Genomic DNA, 17,431 nt, shown 5'->3' with positions numbered 1-17,431 from the left:
ATAGGGATGATATAAGGATTTCGGTTGGGTCAACATTTTGCTTCTCTCCTGTCCGGTCAGTGGTTCCCGTGCCCGTTCAGTCAATTTGAGAAGTCTGGCTGTAAATGCTCTTAATTGATTGATGCTAAAGGTACCTGGGTGTGCATGGTGTTGTGAAGGCGGTACTCGTGCATGGCCCAGTCAGTGCACTCGCCGTTGGGCGCGCGGCTACGTAGGTGGACGAGCGTCTTCTTGTGGCCGATGGTTGTGCCTTGGTGCCCGTGGACGGTTGTCCCTGCATGTTGACTTCCAGTATCCAGCTAGAGTAGTTCGCCAGAAACGAGCCATGTGTGGCCTGTATCTTCGGTACATTGTATACATGCGCCCAAACTTTTATCGCACCCTACAAGGGCCATATGAAGACACCATGCCAGGTCCCGAGGATTTCCGGCATCGTTTGATTTTGAGGGGCTGCCCAAAATCACCAGAATCGTGGGGTTTCGGCGATTATGAGATACACTGTGATTCTCGGATGATTATAAGCGATTCCTGAGGCAGAGATGAGTTCTTTTGCGATTTTGGTTCCCCGGGCCGTGATTCTTCAGAATTGAGTCAAAAGAACTTGCGCCTAGTTAGACATCAACAAATGGGTAATCCTTCCGCCATGTGAATGATTGATCGATCACTCCTACTATCTACTCCATATATCTATCTAGCAAAGGTTTACTATGTTGTGCCTTAATTAATTAGCATGATGTGATTTGAGAGTGATCCATGTGACTCAATTATATATGGCATAACCGACTCAAAATAAAAGTTATACATGCCGCAACCAAAACTAAAGGTCATCTCGCTCCTCGTGATCATATATGGCAAAACAGATTTATGTGTTTCTATCAGATCGACTTTCAAGCTAATTCAAAACCACACCTTTGATACATTCAAGACAGAAAAAGGGCCTACATACGTCGCAGAAAACTATTCCATTTTTATTTTCCTTGCTTAGCTAGAGAGATGGTCAAATTTATTTACTACAAAGCTATCTTGATTGTTAAATCACTCTCACATCAGCGTCGTCATCGCCCGAGTACTAATCTAATCAACATACCAAGCTTGTGGTTGATGGATCGATTTCTGGATTCTGGTCCATTTCAACTATTTATGAGATGAGACCGGCTCTCCTCCATAGTCCTATGTGCGTAGTGATGAAGAAAGCGGGGGAAACTTCTGCATGATTCATATGATCGACCAATAATCAATTAGCCATGACCGGCGAGTGGCGACCCTTGAGTGAGGGCAATGCAATGCATGGCGGACCACAAACTGTCTTTCATGCATCAAGTAAATATATATATATATATATATATATATATATATATATATATATATATATATATATATATATATTCTGACTCGACTGATTGATAACCCAATCAGACAACCTTTCCATCCCCCCTTGCACAGGAACCACCTACCTAGCTAGAAAATCATGCTACTCTATGAAATGAGAGAAAGAAAAAGGTTGCCCATGCAATGCCGCGGGCATGACTAAACCGTGCACTTCCTAAAGGCGATCCATCCATCCATGATTGCAATCTACAAAGCTAGCTTTATTTGAGTATTCCTCAACTTTGGATAATTCGAGGGGATAGCTAGGTCGATGGAATCGTTCATGCATATGCATATGCATAGGCTATATATGAGCCCACTTGATAAAAGGAGGTGCCACGAAAGGACAATGGAATGCCCTACCACTGTGTATATAGAAGAGAAAGCACCAACACACACACCTTTTGTGCCTAATTAATCTAATTGCTTGTCTCTGTGGAGTTTGGATCCTTCCAGAGACATCATAATAATCAATCTCTGATCAACAAAATGGAAACTGCATTTCATAGACAAAGATTAGGACAAGCTACTTTTAGAGGACCAATAGTATATTCACTTCACTTTGGCACTACACTAGTACATGTAGATAAAGATTAGAATAAGCTACTTTTAGAGGAAACTGCTTTCTGAATAAAGATAAGAGAGGGAATATGAATGAATATCTATCTAGTGTGTGTCAAACAGCAGTCGCCGGAGATGGAATACACTAGTGTACATGTAGGCTTTATTTATTCTCGTTAGCCACTTTATTCCGCACGCTACACGTATCCAAAGAAGAAGAAGAAGAATGTTTCTTTGCATGCACACCAGCACCACCGTGTATGGTATGGTATGGAATGGAATGTAGTGGAACAAGAAATATGTTGGATGAAAGCAATGCCGCATCTGCCGCTTTGTTGTCTTCCAACTGAGTTCTTTAATTATCGAGGGAAGCTTCTGAATGTTCAGAGTATCTATCAACTCCAATCTTTCTTATTTTTTCGATCCTCTGAGCACACAAACGGAAAGTAATCTCACATAGTAGTGATAGTAGTAGCATGTCACCCTTGGCGAGGAATTTCCATGCATGGCATGGTCATAGGAGCATGTCTCCCATGGCCGGGAGGCGCTTGTAGAAGTTGAAGGGTACAGACGGCTGGTTGCTCCAGAAATGATGTTTTTAATAGTTTGGAAATGCAAGACATTCTTGTCAATTAATTCTATTCTCTGTTTTATCATTGTATTAGGATTTTTTTACTATTGCATTTTGTTTTTATGCGTCGACTTCTGTTATGACTGAAATCTGTGTTACTCTTCAACTTCATTTCCGGAGTACAAGTTGTGAAACACACCCTTATTCAGTACATTGTTTCTTGAAAATTTTATGACATGGGTAACATTAGCTCCAGCTCCGCCCCTCTGTGTGTACCCACTTCTTGACGTACTTAGCGACGACGTACATGTTCTTCATGCCAGCCAGGTCACAGCACCCAGGATGTCTGCCTATAGGATGTGAATGGCGCTCTTGCTGAACTTTTTCACCAACAATGAACAAGAAGCATATGTGTTAAAGATACTGGTTATGAAAGGCAGGTATATGGGTGTGTGAAGACGAATAAGAAAAATCAACTTTCACTAGTACGCCAAGCTATTTAAGAAAACACCTGTTACATTACGAGTTTTGCTAAACATCAAGGTACTTGGAATTTCTTTCTGTGTCAGTCACTTTTTTAGCTTAGTGTGAGCCCGAAGACGGGGACGGCGTGAGCAGTGCCGGTCGTGGCGAGACTGAAACATGGATGAGCGGGAGCCGGTGGGAGTGATTCCGAAACTTGACTCGTGTGGGTTGGTTTGGGGGGAGGGGCAGAGGAGGGTGTGTGGGCGTCGTCGGTGTTGCTGCAGATCGGTGGAGGGGGAGGGCTTAGAGGGATGGTCGCGGTGGCAGCAAGCAACGGCGATGAGGGAGGTGGAGGGAAAGGCGAGACTGTGACCCTATGCACGGTGGGTACTTAGTATGGGACAACGCATGAGGTGTAACAACTTCATTATCCCATCGGACAACTTAAAAGTCATTGAAGTTATGAACGAGGGGACTTTCTCCATGAGAGAGGATTTTCTACCATGCACGGGAACTCCCATGCATGCATCCATTATTTCTTATTAGGCTCTCATCTAACTTATACACCCTTGGATTCTACACAGAGATTCATAGGGATTGTTTTGTTCGTTAATCGTGTAGTGTAGGAGTTAGATAGACTTTGTCAAATCTCGTATAGATGAGAATTAGCAAATCCACATTTATTATTGCTGTATGGGACCGCTGACATCATGTATAGTATTTCATCTCTCATGTGACATACAGTCATATATTATTCCCTACTCATTTAGTTTCATTCAGATTAATAGATGTCTAATATATTTTGAAATAAAAGTTTGATCTACATTATGCTTGTACATTTGTGTTTTTCTGACAAGATCTTTAAAACAAGACTGATATTGAATATACTTTCAGAAATTATTATTTTGACAACTAAATCACCACGCTTCAAACTTGTTTCATCCGAATTCATTAATTGCATGTGAAACAATTCAATAATATTTTATTCTACTTCACAAAAAAAATCTTATTATTTCACTATGGCTCGCCATGTTCCGTCATCATAAACACAAATATGCAGACAAATTGTAAATTAGACTTTTGGTCGAAACACCAAAATAGATTTAAACTTAAGAATAAGATGAAAAAGTATGGGATGGTGGAGCATAGGCTGCATAGCTGAAACAGTGTGCTTGCATGTGTGAAAGAAACAGCTGACCAACTCTGAGCAGTACCTATGCGTGGCTCGGAATCTCAAAGCATATCAAAGGCTCTCCCATGCTTTTCACGTTGATGATCCCCTAGTTTTACAGTGCCTTTTATGATAAACAATATAGACGTAACTATTTTTTGGAAGCAGTAAACTTAGCTGCAAGGCATTTCCTAAAAAGAAAATCAGTGGTCTACATTGCTAAGTACTCCCTCTACTAAATCAAAGCCACTTATTTTTGAAACGGAGGCTTCACGCTTACTGATGTATTATTTTCTAAGGTCCTTGTGAATATTGAATAAAATGGTTGCATGCATCGTCCAGATGCTGAGGCCGGGGGTATATCATACTTTTCCAAAAAATAGTACAGGTCGACGTGGATCTAGCCGGTGGCGCAATCAATCAAATAATCAACCGATTGTTGTTAATGGAAGTAAATTGCATAAAACCATCACTTTGAAGGTTAGGTTTGCGAAAAACACTACGTTCCATTTCTTTGACAGAAAACACACGTCTTGTATAATCGTTTTGCAAAAGTCACTGATTGGCGGATCTGACTCTGTTAAGCAAGATTATGACAGATGGGGCCCGTGGTCAGACTGACGTGGCATCGCTTAAGACCTCACATGTACGGCGACGTGTGGTAACGTTATCATCATGTGCTTCTTTGTAGGGTCCACCTGTCATTGGAAAAGAAAAAAGAAAAAAAAATCTGCTTCTTCTCCACCCAGCCACTGCCCGTCCTGTCACCGGACAAGATAAGGGTCGTCGTTGCCACGTCCGGGTCGACGTAGTGGCCGCCGTTGCCGTGCCTAGGTTGACGCAGAAGGCCGCCGCCAATCCCGACCCCGGCCGAGGCAAAGGCCCGCCCACCATCGCCGTTGCCGCGCCCAGGGTGAGGTAGAGGATGCTGCCGCCGCACCTTCCGCCATGCTGGAGCTTCACAACCGTCGGCCGTCGTTGCTGGATCCCCAATCCCCCAATCAAGCCGACGCGGCCCTCGACTCCCTCACTGCCGGTAGCCCCCTACCCGGCGAGGTACCCCCACCCTCTCTCCCTCCGCCTCGATTCGCCGCCGCCGCTCTCATCCTCACCGTCGACGAGACCGAACGCCGCTGCACACCATCGTCGACGACCCTGACCAAGGCCCCAGATCTGCAACACGAGGCGGAGCTGCTGCTCCTCTTCTCCATTGGCAGCGGTGGAGCTGCTGGCTCTCCTCCATGGGTAGACGGCGGCAGGATTCGCTAACGGCACATGGGTTTTTGACTAGTCAAAGTGCCCACCTGCCATAATTTTTCCTAGTCAGCTCCTGACGGGCGGGGTCCATGTTTCATAAACGTGCTCAAAGGATTCTAATCCATCAATCAGTGGTTTTTCAAAACCGTTACGCAAGAAGTGATGTTTTCTGCAGAGAAACTGTATCCTAACATTTTTCGCAAACCTAACCATCAAAGTGGTGGGTTTATGCAATTTACTATGTTAATGGAGTAGTGATTTGCTGATTGGGATGCTGTTGCGACGCATGATTGATTGTACCCAGCAGCGACGTATGTCTTCTTTGCAAGTAGTATTACATGTTTTTTTTAAATGCGTGAGAGGGCTGAGGAGTACGTATATACAGTAGTGGCCTCACCTGGCTGCATGCATTGCCCTGTGCTCTCTATTGGTTGGAATGGACGGTGGTGGTTCCTGTGCCGCCATCGCCGAATCAATGTCATGCCATATCCTGCCCTCCATTGCAATTTGCATCATGCATCCGTCCATCGAGTTGAGACGTCGCTCTCTCACTCCTGCTGCTTGGATCCATCTTGACAAGCACTCATGCCCTGGTCCAGATGCAGGCCAGACCAACCGCTAAGTACGTACTATACCAGCTAGCTAGCTAGCTATAAGGGTGGCAGCATGCACAATGCAGCCAGGCTAACTAAGCAATGGCCATTGCCGTTCGTCAGCTGGTGTGTGTGTGTGTGTGTGTGTGTGGAACAGCTTAAAAAATTGAAAACTAGCAACAGCTGAAAAGTCCGTCGATATAAATATCGTGCATGATTTAGTTAAGAGAGGGACATGATCTACAGAGGATTAAGTTTGTTGACTAGATGTAAACTGAGCATATATGGGTAGTGTCACACTGCACTATAGGCACAGGTTCAGCCTCTAGCACTTTCCGGAGGCCGCATGTATTTTCACTTCGGGCTACATATCACAGTCAATCCCTGTCAATGCCCCTAAGCTAGCATGCTCGGCATGATAAAGTCTAATACTACATGCCCGTCAATTGCAGTATATGATCTATTTTTTCAGAGTCCATGCATGTTATGTTCTACCCAACACTGTTTATATTTGACCAATATATATCCATCGAAATGAGAAAAATGCCATATTATCTTATTATCCGGCCTCGTTTGTGATTCATTTGTTCGAATCAAAACAAATGCTTGGTTACGAAAAATCTGACCATCTCCTTTCCTCGACCCCTAGCCGCCACCCAAGGCATCCTCCACACCGCTGCCTCGTATCTTCTCTCTGCCGCCCAATGGACAGAGGAGCGGGGATCCGTCCCTTCCGTTAATTTTAGTTATAGTAGCTCCTTATTTCCCTTAGGTTTTGGTTCTTTAGCGGCATAGCCAGGGTGGTGGCTTTGATGACGCATTTGAATTATGTCTTTCTGGTCCCTCTCTACCTCGACGACGTCTGATCTTGCGCCAATGAACGGTTGTGAGGATAAGTAGTATTGCTAGATCAGTTGATTCTCTTCAAATCTTGGCAGTAGTGTGTCAACTAGGGGAAAAAGTTGTTTTGCTTTTGGTGTCCCGACTTCAACCACTTCTTTCGTTTGTTCTACTGCAAAAGGTCCAGTTTCTCCAACCCTCAGGATTGGTGGTGAATGAATACAAGTATCCGCTACTTGGGGTGATTCCCTAGCTGAGGTTCCTTTAGTGGTTATTACATCTCTGTGCTATAGGTGAGTAGCTATTGCAGTCTTCATAGCCTTGGATGGCGAGGGCGTTTGTATGTGTCCCATTCCCGTTTACTACATATGCAATGCAAGTTTCAAGCTCCAATGGGCGGCAATTAATAAATCTTAGTAACAAGAGGAGCAGGATTCGGGAAGGTTTTCGGTGAATTTTAATATTTTTTTGTGGCATTTTGTGTTGAGTTGTCCTTATTTTGTATATGTTATTGTTTTCTTTGATGAGGAAATGTCCATTGTTTGTCCTTTCAACAAGAAAAAGACAGCAATGGTTGGTGATAAAGAAAGTCAGGTGTTGCCTTCCAATTACTTTGTTAGGGCTCACAACTTAGAGATTATGACGATAAGATAAGAGATGGAAGTTAGATATTTCTGGATTGAAATACTTTTTCAAAAAGGAGGTTGAAACTCCAAGTCTCTGAATCATTTTGGTGCGCACAACCATTTTTATTAATGTTCATGCAAGGCAACAAAAGCAATGTCATCAAAAAATTGGGTAGAAACATTACAAGATATGAATTTAATACCTACAACTCAGTCAACATCTTCTGTTACTATGCTTTAAAGAAGGAATAAATACCCTCACACTGTCATTGCCACATCTAGTAGGAGATGTCTATGACAAGGATTTTCATCCTGGTTACCTAGACCAACCACTGAAGCACAGCTCATCAGCAAGTGGACAACGGCTTTAACAAAGTAAAGACACAAGTTCGTTGATGTTGGGCCCTACCAATGAAGGAAAAAGAAGAATTTTCACCCCTAGATATGAAGTGGTGTTAAGAATTTTTTGTACAAAACTTAGAGATATTGTCGTGGATATGTCAACCAATTATCTTGGAAGATTAAGATTTCTATGTGGGTCAAAATTATCATGTTACTAGTAGTTAAGCATAGTATCATGCGCTTGTCACACTTCGGCGAGGGGGCACTGTGAAAATAAGTATACGCCTTGTGGATACAATTAAACCATGTCCACTTGCAAGATACCACTGGACTGTTGTTACCCATGATTCTGGTATTCCTTGTAACCAAGGTTAGTGACCCGGGCAATGTGTAGAGTGTTTATTCTTGGTAAACAGATGACCAATATTAGTTATGTTGTTTGAGAAAACCTTACTTTTATTGGTGAAAAAACCTTAGGCACTCTGTCACAATTCTCAAAAAGCATTAAGCATAAATACCAAGATTATTTATTCCATTGGTAACCTATTGCGCATATTTTGATTAAATACTGTTAGGTGTTATTTAAATGCCCTTTTGTTATATGTTACTTCCCTCCTGATATTTCCCATCCAACGATCCCCTCTCCTCTATTTGATGGCACCCTAGGTCTTGCTTAGAAAATAAAAGAGATGCAAAAAAATTATGCTCCTTTGAAATAGATAGATAGATAGGGTGCGCATAGCGACATGACGAGAAGATGACCAAGCCAAAACCCTGCCAACGACCGCTACTAGCCAGTCCAACCAATAGACGAGTCTTTGCCGCTAACTATTCTGTTGGCCCATGGGCCTGCTTCTTCTTTCTCTTCTATTGTTCCGCCGCTGCATACCAACCAACCCCTCCTAAGTAAGCAGTATTATAAATATGAAAACACACTTAGGAGCGTGATTAGCATAATTCATGTGGAGCTACATAACTGAGGCTCATATAACTAATTAAAGGCAAAAGATGAAAGGTGGCATTGACGGTCGACATGTGTGATTTAGAGAGGGATATGGTATCAAAGACTAAGGTTGTTGACAAGTATAATATAACTCATATTGTATATTGTTAGGTAGGTTGCAGAAAGTGCATGGCATTCTAGGTGTAGATTCAGCCAAGACTTAATATGTTGGTGCTATATATTATCAACGTTGTCATTTGTCCTTTGCTGCTCATGGAAGTAGTTGTCAATACAATTAATCATATTTTTAGTATGATTTTGATATGACCAAGGTCATATACAAATTTCCTTTTAATTTAAGCTAACTTTGTGTTTGAACGATCAATTTTATTGAGCTTGTGTCACATGTCCTAATAATTATTGATATGATGTGTTCTGATTGACATCTGCACCCCAACCCAACCCTAGTTATCACATGCCCGTTTTCCATAGAATTCTCGCTTCATTTCTCCCAATGATAATGAAAATAATAGGTTGAGACCATGCAAGGTTATAGACATGATAATATGTTATATCCATCCACTGAAAAGATACATTGATATAGAGGTTACGAAGATATGCATGTAAGTGCTCCATTATTTATTGTTGATATATAGTATGTCCAGTTGACGCCGCCCAATCCCAAAAGATGGGATAAAATACTAGCTAATAGGAATAATATCCAAAAATAACCATACCATGCCCATGTGGACTCTCCATGCATGCACTTTCCATGAAAGATTGATCACAATCTTATCGCGGCGAGAATCTGCGATTGGGCTCCGTTTAGGAATGGCAAGATCAAGTGACACAAAGTCATCTCTTCTCTTCCTGACTCACTAAACCATCCATTTCTAAAAATAGAACCAGTCCCTTTTGGACAACTATAGTTTGCATGATTTTACAAACACAAGATTAACCTTGCAAAAAATCACACAAGATTATAACATATATGATGAGTCCTATGTAAAAGCTAGACATTATTTAATTACACCACAAGAAAAACATATGCTTATTTTTTATGGAGATTTTGTGCATGCCATACTAAGAATTGCGGAGGGTTGATCATGCATGCCGCATGATTCGGTGTATAACAGAGTTGCCATAGTAACAAAGAACTTTCCATGAGATTAGATTTGATAAAAAATGTCTATTATTTTCAGCGCCCAATACCAATCCCTTCTTAATTTTAAATATGTAGCTCAATTCATGGACAGCTACATAATTAAATATGTATTCATGTAACTACTATTTTATCTTTTTGAATTAATTCATATAACTATTAGAAGGATGTGCAGTTAACTGCAAACAAGAAATCAAGATGGTCGAGGAGTATTTAAATTTAAAAAGAAGAAGAAGGCGAAGGTCTGTTAGGTACTGTAGGTGTCAGTTGAGCATTGATAACACTTAATTTCTTGGTACTACTCCATATATTATCAACGATGTCTTTAGTCCTTCGCTGCTCATGATAGTAGTTGGAGGTTAATTAACCAAAATTTCTATGATTTTATTATGATCAATATAATATATGATTTTACTTTTAGTTTTTGAGTTTGGAAGATTATTGAGATTGGGCCACATCTCGTAATAATTATTGATATGATGTGTTACATTTGACATGAAACCCCTAGTTATCACCAGCCCGTTTTCTTGAGAATTCTCGGTTCATTTCTTCCCATGATAATTATGATAACAGGCGGAGAGCATGCATGCTATAGATATGATATCATGGAATGTTCATCCGCAGAGCGGATAGATGGAGACGTGGGTGCTCTATTATTCAATTTTTTAAATGCTCCATTATTGATTATTGATACAATGGCTAGTTAACGTCACCCAACCCTTAAGATAGGATATAACACTAGCTAGTAGGAGTAATTCTAAACATCACCAAATCATGCACATACTTCCGAAGAAAGATCACAGTCATCGCACCGAGAATCTGCAATCAGACACACTTCAGGAATGGCAAGACCGAGTGACGCAGAAGTCATCTCTTCTCTTCTCAACTCACCAAACCATCCGTTTGTAAAGAAGAAAGCGGCTCCTTTAGGACACCCACTGTTTGCATGATTTGAAAAACACAATTATATAAAAAAAATTGGAATGTTATGACATATATATCCAGCCTTAAGTTTTGTTTTGAGAGATCCTGCGTTACATAAAAGCTATAGATGTTATCCGGAGACGACCGGAGGAGGGAGCGGGGTGGGCCAGGGGTTTGCCGCAGTGATGGAGGCACGAACTCCTCCCCATTTTTAGTGAGAGTTACCTCTCCTAGCCCATATGGCAATGAAAAATTATTATTTCGGGCGTTTAATTCCCCAAATTAGAAAAATATCCTCATATTTAACTTTTGGAATGGGCTAGAGATGTCCCAAGGTGGTAATTTAGTGTCACAATCTAATTATCCCTTTAATCTTGGTTATTGGTCAGTAAAGTGAAGTGTGTTCCCCTAAAAAATGCTATGCAGCTATTGCAATGAAAAGAGTGGCTACAGAGATGGATAAAAAGTTAGACGTTCTTCTTCAACAAAGAACACACTTCACTTTAAAAATGGCTGAATAGCGCGTATAAAAAGATATGGTGACGGCAACCAACCAAATAAACCCCGCCGACGGTCGTCGACATTGGTCTGACCCGTGGGCCCATCTTCTATACCACCGCCCAGGCCAAAATAAAATAAAATAACAACCAACCCCTCAAGATTATCGGTATTATAAATAGTGGGACACTATTACGACACACGCGCCCTTCGTCTTCACTTCTTTCCCAAAACAGAGCACCTACCAACCGAGCCAGAGCAGAGAAGAGCAGAGCACCCATGGCCGGCCGTCCTCCCAAACCCCGGCCATCCTACAGCCCATAGACATCCATACCTCACAGCCACCGCTCGCCGCCACGATGAAGCTGGCCGTGGAGGTCGCGGACGCGGCGGAGCTGTCCGCCAAGGACGGCTCGTCCTCCTGCAACGCGTTCGTGGAGGTGGAGTTCGACGGGCAGCGCCAGCGCACGGCCACCCGCCCCGGCGACCTCTCGCCGCAGTGGAACGAGACGCTCGTCTTCGACGTCCGCGACCCGGCCCGCCTCTCGGCGCTCACCGTCGACGTGTCTGTACAGCACGACCGCAGCCTCAACGACCACAACGCGCTCCGCCCCCACGTCTTCCTCGGCCGCGTCCGCGTCTCCGGCGAGTCTGTCGCTCGCTCGCCCGACGAGGCCTTCCTGCAGCGCTTCCCGCTGGATAAAAGAGGGCTCTTCTCCCGCGTCTCCGGGGACATCGCGCTCCGGCTCTACCTCGTCCCCGACGCGCGGGACGGCGATCGCGTCGAGCAGGACCATGCTGCTGCTGCTCCGGCGATGGACACCGGCGGTGGTCAGCAGCAGAACCAGCAGCAGCCTTCCCAGCCCGTTGCTGGCAACTTGGACCCCGAGAGGATGGTCAGGAACGTCTTCTCCGGCGAGGGGCCAGCAGGAGCCGCAGCTGCCTCTGCCTCAGGTGGCCCGGCGGCAGAGACCAAGGGGAAGAGCGGCCACGACACGCGCGAGTTCCGCTCCATTCCAGCCTCGTCGGGCGGTGGTGGCAACGAGCCTCGGCGCCACACGCTCCACGCCATGGCGGCGCCGCCTCCGCCAGCGGGGCAGACGGTGGTCGTGCCGAAGCCCGCCGGGCCTGCCCAGGCACCGCCTCCGGGCTCGCAGTACGGCCTCACCGAGACGAAGCCCCCGTTGCCGGCCAAGATGGGGCCGCGCTCTGGGACAGCCAAGATCGCGTCCACCTACGACATGGTGGAGCCGATGTCGTACCTCTACGTGACCGTCGTCAAGGCGCGCGACCTGCCCTCCATGGACCTCACCGGCGCGCTGGACCCGTACGTGGAGGTGAAGCTGGGCAACTTCAAGGGCGTCACGCGGCACCTGGAGAAGAACCAGAACCCGGTGTGGCGGCAGACGTTCGCCTTCTCCGGCGCCCACCTCCAGGCCAGCCAGCTAGAGGTCATCGTCATGGACAAGGACACGCTCCGCGACGACTTCGTCGGCCGCGTCGTCTTCGACATGTCCGACATCCCCAGCCGCCTCCCGCCGGACAGCCCGCTCGCGCCGCAGTGGTACAGCCTCGCCGACGCCCACGGCGAGCGGTTCCGGCACGGCCACCCCCTCGGCGAGATCATGCTCGCCGTCTGGATCGGCACGCAGGCCGATGAGGCGTTTCCGGAGGCGTGGCACTCGGACGCGCACTCGCTCTCGCGGGAGGGCCTCACCAACACGCGCTCCAAGGTGTACTACTCGCCCAAGCTCATCTACCTCAAGGTCTCCGTCATCGCGGCGCAGGACCTCATCGCCGCCGACAAGGGCCGGCCGCTCGCGCCCACCATCGCCAAGATACAGATGGGCAGCCAGATCAGGCGGACGCGGCCTGGGCAGCCGCAGGGGTCGGCGAACCAGTCGTGGAACGAGGAGTTCATGTTCGTGGCCAGCGAGCCGTTCGAGGACCCGCTGGTGGTGACCGTGGAGGAGAAGGTCGCCGCCGGGCGCGACGAGCCCATCGGCCGCATCATAATCCCCGTGGCGTCGCCGTACGTGCCGCGCAACGACCTGGCCAAGTCGATACCATCCAAGTGGTTCAACCTGTCGCGCGGCATGACGGTGGACGAGGCGGCGGCGGAGGCCACGACGGGGACCAAGCACCGGGAGCACTCCAAGACCTTCGCCAGCAAGATCCACCTCAGGATGAGCCTGGAGACGGCGTACCACGTGCTGGACGAGTCCACGCACTACAGCAGCGACCTGCAGCCGGCGGCGAAGAAGCTCCGCAAGAGCGCCATCGGCGTGCTGGAGGTTGGCATCCTCAGCGCGCGCGGCCTCGGCGGCAACAAGAGCCCCTACTGCGTCGCCAAGTACGGGTCCAAGTGGGTGCGCACGCGCACGCTGCTCGGCACCGCCGCGCCGGCGTGGAACGAGCAGTACACCTGGGAGGTGTTCGACCTCAGCACCGTCATCACCGTCGCCGTCTTCGACAACAACCACCTCCACCACAGCGACGGAAAGGACCAGAGGATCGGCAAGGTGCGCGTCAGGCTCGCCACCCTCGAGTCCGACCGCGTGTACACGCACTACTACCCGCTCATGGCGCTGACCCCCGGCGGCCTGAAGAAGACCGGGGAGCTCCACCTCGCCGTCCGGTTCACGTGCACGGCGTGGGCCAACATGCTGGCGCAGTACGGCCGGCCGCTGCTGCCCAAGATGCACTACAGCAACCCCATATCCGTGCTCCAGCTCGACTACCTCCGGTTCCAGGCGATGCAGATGGTGGCGACGCGGCTGGGCAGGTCGGAGCCGCCGCTGCACCGGGAGGTGGTGGAGTACATGCTGGACGTGGACTCGCACATGTTCAGCCTGCGCCGGAGCAAGGCCAACTTCTACCGCATCACGTCGCTCTTCTCCGGCGTGGTCGCCGTCGGCAAGTGGTTCGACGGCATCTGCAAGTGGAAGAACCCGCTGACGACGATACTGGTGCACGTGCTCTTCCTCATCCTGGTGTGCTACCCGGAGCTGATCCTGCCGACGGTGTTCTTATACCTGTTCATGATCGGGGTGTGGAACTACCGGCGGCGGCCGCGGAAGCCGCCGCACATGGACACGGTGCTGTCGCACGCGGAGCAGGCGCACCCGGACGAGCTGGACGAGGAGTTCGACACGTTCCCGACGTCCAAGCCCTCGGACGTGGTGCGCATGCGGTACGACCGGCTGCGCAGCGTCGCCGGCAGGGTGCAGACGGTGGTGGGCGACCTGGCCATGCAGGGGGAGCGCGCGCAGTCGCTGCTCAGCTGGCGCGACCCCAGGGCGACGGCCATCTTCATCACGATGTCGCTCATCGTGGCCGTGGTGCTCTACATCACGCCGTTCCAGGTGGTGGCCGTCGTCTTCGGGCTCTTCATGCTCCGCCACCCCCGGTTCCGGAGCAAGCAGCCGTCCGTGCCATTCAACTTCTACAAGCGGCTCCCCGCCAAGGGTGACATGCTCCTATGACCATGCCATGCATGGATCTCTCCTCTTCTCTTTTTTTTTGCATAGAGTTATCTAAATTAATTTCAGTATATATATATATATTCACTATTACTACTACCACTACACTACACAATGGATCACTTTTGTTTGTGGGATCAGAGAATCATAAAAATAAAAATAAGAAAGGTTGGAATGGAGTGGATAGATACTCTGAACATTCAGAAGCTTCCTCTCAATAACTAAAGGGAGAGAATAAGGCGGCAGATGCGGCATTGTTATCATCCAACATAGAGTTTTTTTTTGATCCACTACATTCCATACCATACTTTTGTCGGTGCCGTGCGCATATTTTGTTGATTCACTTTTGTTTGTCTCCACACCAGTTAGCCAGTCGCCATGGATGTCCATCTTCTTCTTCTTCTTCTTTGGATATGTGTAGCGTGCGGAATAAAGTTGGTCGACCAAGCTAACGAGAATAAATAAAGCATTCTTGTACTATTGTATTCCATCTCCGGCGACTGCTGTTTGACACATAGTACTAGATAGATATTCTTTCATATTCGCTTATCTTATTCAGAAAGAATCATCAGAGGTGAAGTGTATATACTGGTAGCATTCTAAAAGTGGCTTGTCCTAATCCTTGTTCGAATTAGCATGTCTCTGGAAGGATCCTACTCCATAGACAGAGGCAGCTGATTAGATTAGATTAGATTAATTAGGCACAAAAGGTGGGTGTGGCGGTGCTTCCTATATACATAGTGGTACTGTAGTAGGGCCTTCCATTGTCCTCTCATGTGTCTTTTTTTCTTTTATCAAGTGGTGAAGTGGGCACATATACAGTGTATGCATATGCATGAACGGTTCCATGCATCGATCTAGCTGTCCACTCGGATTATCCAAGATCGTAGAATGCTCAAGTAAAGCTAGCTTTGTAGACATCAATCATGGGTTAGAAACTGCACTAGACGGGTTAGTCATGCCCGCGGCATGGCATTGGCAACCTTTTTCTCTCTCTCTCTCTCATTTTATAGATAGAGTGGCATGCATTTTCTAGGTAGGTCAGACGTTAGTAGGTGGTTGGGAGGAAGGGAAAGGTTGTCTGATTGGGCTCCCAATCAGTCGGTCGGAATATATTTCACAATCGATCGGCGTTGGAAAGACTGGGTGAGTGCGTGGTACACTATGCGTTGGCGTTGCCCTCCCTCATCGGTCACCCATCGCACATCGATCGTCAATGGATCACCTTTGAATTATGGTACAATAGGAAGGCAAGGAGGAGCATCGATCTTGTCAAATAAATGGTTGAAATGGACAAGAATCCAGAAATCGATCCGTCAACCACAAGCTTGAAACGTTGGTTAGTTTAGTACATGATCGATGACGCCGCCGATGTGAGAGTGGTTTGACAATATGGCTAGCTTGTTACTAGTAAATAAATTGACAATAAGGCTAGCTTGTTACTACTTAGTAAATAAATTTAACCGTCTCATTCCTGCTAGTACAACAGAAAGAAAATTCCCTCCGTCTCATGGGTAAAGTTGTACTAAATTAGCGCTCTGTGGATCTCCTGGAGTTTATGCGCCTGTCGCAGGCACACTGGCCTTCATCAGCTGTCTGACATGTTCTTGTCGCTGCTGCTGCTGTCACTCTTTGGCATGCCCGGAATGATAGGGTGTTCAACGGCAAAATCTGGTCTCCAACGTATGCACGGTTGTACGCATCAAATCTTCTGAAGCTCTGGAGTCATCGGGCAAGGAGTCCGGACCGCAAACAGGATGTCCTGCTTTGGTTGCATAATTTACAAGCATAGTGTAGTTTAGGCTGCTGATGTGCCTGTTCTTCCACTCCTTTTGTTCTTCTCCTCCTTCTCTTTCCGTTCGATAGGCAGCTTATAGCCTATGTACCTTGGTGCAGAATATAAGCTTCATGTAATGGACCTACGGTCTCCGGGCTACGGCCTATTTTGAAATATATAAGGTAGAATGAAATCTACCTTTCATTTCAAAAAAAAAATGGAACGAGGCGAGTGGTACTTATTCTGCAACGTCGTAGTACCTTGTGTTTAGTGTTTATCATTCGTCCAGGTGCCGTTTTACAAGCAGTGCTGTATTTATCAGTAACATCGACCGACCGACAGCATTGCCAAAACTTGTGGTTTTCAATTAGTTAGCCGAAAGTTCGATCTGAAAGAAACTCCACATGGATGCATGTATGCATTTGGAGGAGGTGGCCCGCCCCATAGTTTACCCAAGAACGGTTTCCCCCCGCTTTGTATTCCAAAGCAAACCACCATTGTACACATCGCAATGCTGGGGCGAGCAGCACATCAAGCCCAAAGAAAAAGAAAAAGAAATAAATGCCAATAGCGGCAGCTCGACAAAGCGTGGCAGACACGCGACCGCTACGCCCTTCGGATACAAACCACCACAGCCCTAGGCTTCGATCGACCGCGAACTAAGCAACACCTCCAAGAAGGGATGCGACGCCGACGACGCTGCTGCCGGGACAAGACCTAGGGTTTCCCCCAGTACGCGGAGGGAGGTGGGGGATAGCTACTCCCGACACCCTCCAAGAAGGGATAGTGGCACCCGCCGGTGTCACCGCATCGGAGCCGGACGAACCGACAAGGATTTCTCCCGCGCGCCA

The 17,431-nt window shown here is 47.0% G+C and overlaps 1 protein-coding gene across 1 annotated transcript; it reads left to right on the top strand.

Moving 5' to 3' along the window:
• The first annotated feature begins 11,471 nt into the window (after positions 1 to 11,471).
• Positions 11,472 to 15,096, top strand: LOC109738794 (multiple C2 domain and transmembrane region protein 5). The gene has a single exon (XM_020297897.4). It carries the CDS (start codon positions 11,681 to 11,683, stop codon positions 14,804 to 14,806), a length of 3,126 nt encoding a protein of 1,041 aa, XP_020153486.1. The 5' UTR covers positions 11,472 to 11,680; the 3' UTR covers positions 14,807 to 15,096.
• Positions 15,097 to 17,431: the final 2,335 nt, after the last annotated feature.

The sequence above is a fragment of the Aegilops tauschii genome, chromosome 2, assembly GCF_002575655.3.
Source record: "Aegilops tauschii subsp. strangulata cultivar AL8/78 chromosome 2, Aet v6.0, whole genome shotgun sequence".
NCBI classification, from domain to species: domain Eukaryota; kingdom Viridiplantae; phylum Streptophyta; class Magnoliopsida; order Poales; family Poaceae; genus Aegilops; species Aegilops tauschii.
The sequence above is the reverse complement of the archived record's forward strand: the minus strand, read 5'-3'. Positions and strand labels throughout refer to the sequence as shown.

Excerpts from the sequence above, each read along its gene's own strand:
- LOC109738794 (XM_020297897.4), top strand. The coding sequence starts at position 11,681 with ATGAAGCTGGCCGTGGAGGTCGCGGACGCGGCGGAGCTGTCCGCCAAG.